This window comes from Poecilia latipinna, unplaced genomic scaffold (genome assembly GCF_001443285.1).
Source record: "Poecilia latipinna isolate Pla-1442-1.1 unplaced genomic scaffold, P_latipinna-1.0 Scaffold247, whole genome shotgun sequence".
In the NCBI taxonomy this organism is placed as follows: Eukaryota; Metazoa; Chordata; class Actinopteri; order Cyprinodontiformes; family Poeciliidae; genus Poecilia; species Poecilia latipinna.
The window spans coordinates 50,269-52,447 of NW_015112863.1; the positions used below are offsets into that span (position 1 = coordinate 50,269).

The 2,179-nt window shown below is 41.1% G+C and overlaps 1 protein-coding gene across 2 annotated transcripts in view; it reads right to left on the reverse strand.

Moving 5' to 3' along the window:
• The window catches only part of rhot2 (ras homolog family member T2), a 35,474-nt gene that overhangs the window by 16,909 nt on the left and 16,386 nt on the right, over positions 1 to 2,179 (reverse strand). For both annotated transcript variants that reach the window (XR_001425008.1, XM_015032609.1), the window contains exons 14-17: positions 1,671 to 1,771; positions 852 to 982; positions 674 to 754; positions 486 to 608 (exon numbers count right to left, since the gene is read on the reverse strand). Coding sequence is in view for 1 of the 2 variants with exons in the window: in XM_015032609.1 (XP_014888095.1) it covers positions 486 to 608; positions 674 to 754; positions 852 to 982; positions 1,671 to 1,771 (436 nt within the window). In the remaining variant the exon portion in view is untranslated. The remainder of the gene's footprint in view (positions 1 to 485; positions 609 to 673; positions 755 to 851; positions 983 to 1,670; positions 1,772 to 2,179) is intronic.

Below are 2,179 nucleotides of genomic sequence, written 5' to 3' on the forward strand. Positions count from 1 at the left end.
TGACACCAACACTAAAGACAACGAAACATATAACAACAATAATAACACCAATGCTAAAGCCAACAACGCTAATGCCAACAACGCTAAAGCCAACAACGCTAATGCCAACAACGCTAATGCCAATGCTAAAGCCAACAACGCTAATGCCAACAACGCTAAAGCCAACAACGCTAATGCCAACAACGCTAATGCCAATGCTAAAGCCAACAACGCTAAAGTCAATCTTTCTTGCTAACACCAATAAAGCTAACCCTGATAATGCTAAAGGTGATAATGCTAAAAATGCTAATGGGGATAACGCTAAAGCTGCTAATGCCCACGGGGATCGTGCTAAGTCTGATAATGCTAATGCGCTAACTGAAACACAAACTCATTAAAGCACAACTTTAGTTTGTTTGATCTTTCTGATCTTACTAAGCTGAACCCAGGAACCAGGGTGAAACACCTGGACATCGACCTTTCACCTCTGTGACCTCGACACTGACCTTGTAAATGCTAGCGCAGTAGTCGAAGGAATGGGGATCGCTGGCGTCGTACATGAGACAAGCGACGTCGCAGGCGGCGTCCGACGCCTTGAGGAACTCCATTTCCACATCCACCTCGTTCAGCTGCAGGGAGGGAGGCCAGTCAGGCTGGGGTCAGAGGTCAAAAGGGCAGCAGCTCTGATACTTACAATCAGGTATTTCTCCTGGTTGCCGATCTGAACTGTATTTATGACATATGGTGAGAAGGCACTGCTGGCGTTTCCTTTACTCTGATAAAACAAAACCAGAAAATGAAACAGCTTAACGGTTTGCAGCATGAAACGGGTTTTCGTTTTCCACCGTTTATTTTGTCAGACAGCGACGAACCAGAACGCTGCGGCCCACAAACGCCTGGAGGAAGGCGGTCTTCCCGGTGCCGCGCGGCCCGATCACCTTGCAGAGAAACGCTGACCTCTGAGTCTGACGCTTTTCCAGATCCACATCCTTCTCCCGAGTCACTGCATCCAAAAAATAAAACAAATTAACGGCAAAATGTGTCAAGCTGGTTTTAAACCTCAACATTGATTAAGGTATAAAAATATGTAAAAATTAAGGCGGCACAGATTAGAAAAAAGAAGTTCTTCCTTAAAAATTTTAACTTTTCCAAACCATGTAGATAAAAACAAATGAACTAAAAACGACAGTTTCAGCGATTATATGTAAATAATTCTTTCCAAATTTAGTCTTCTAATCAAACGTTACATTGAACTTTATTACCAAACTGTGATGCTTGAATATCAACCACTTTCCAAGCCTTGAAAACACATCAGTGAAACCGATGTGTTTTCAAGGATTTCAAGCACCTGATTCAAACTGCATTAAACTTCTGGGAACAGACGAGTAACGTACCAAAATGATTCTTCAGTAAAAGGAGCCGAGAAATTATTCAGTTAAGAATAAAAGGATAAAAGGTAAAAAGTTTACTCAAGTACTGAGTAACTGATCAAATTATCAATCATTTAATATTTCATGTTTGTTTTTCATTCAGTGGGTAGAAAAGTCAGAAATTTTACTCAAGAGTAGAAAAACTTTATAATAAAATAACTCAAAGTAGAGCTTAGTGAAAAATAATCATTAAAGTAAATTTTCTCAAAAACGTTACTAAGTAAATGTAGCTGGTTGCTGCCCAGCAGATGCGTCCCTCACCTGTGACGGCTGCGGTCTGCGACTCCTGCTCGGTCAGGATCGGGTATCCCAGGTAACCCAGGTGCTCCAGGCAGCGATGGACGTCCAGGTACGCAGAGAGCCTGAAACCACAAGCCACAGATTCAGCCAGAAAGAAAACGAGCGGCTAACGCCTCGTTCACACAGCAGGATTTCAAAACCATGAACACCTTCAGTTTAGCAGGTTCAATCGAACAGATTTCACTCTGACATTCAGATCCCAGACAGAAAATCACAACAAACTTCACCAAACCTCATCAAAACTAATTAAAACTCATCAGACCTCATTAAAACTCACCAAACCTCGTCAAACCTCACCAAACCTCATTAAAACTAATTAAAACTCACCAGACCTCATTAAAACTCACCAAACCTCATTAAAACTAATTAAAACTCATCAAACCTCATTAAAACTAATCAAACCTCGTCAAACCTCACCAAACCTCATTAAAACTAATTAAAACTCATCAAACCTCATTAAAACTAATCAA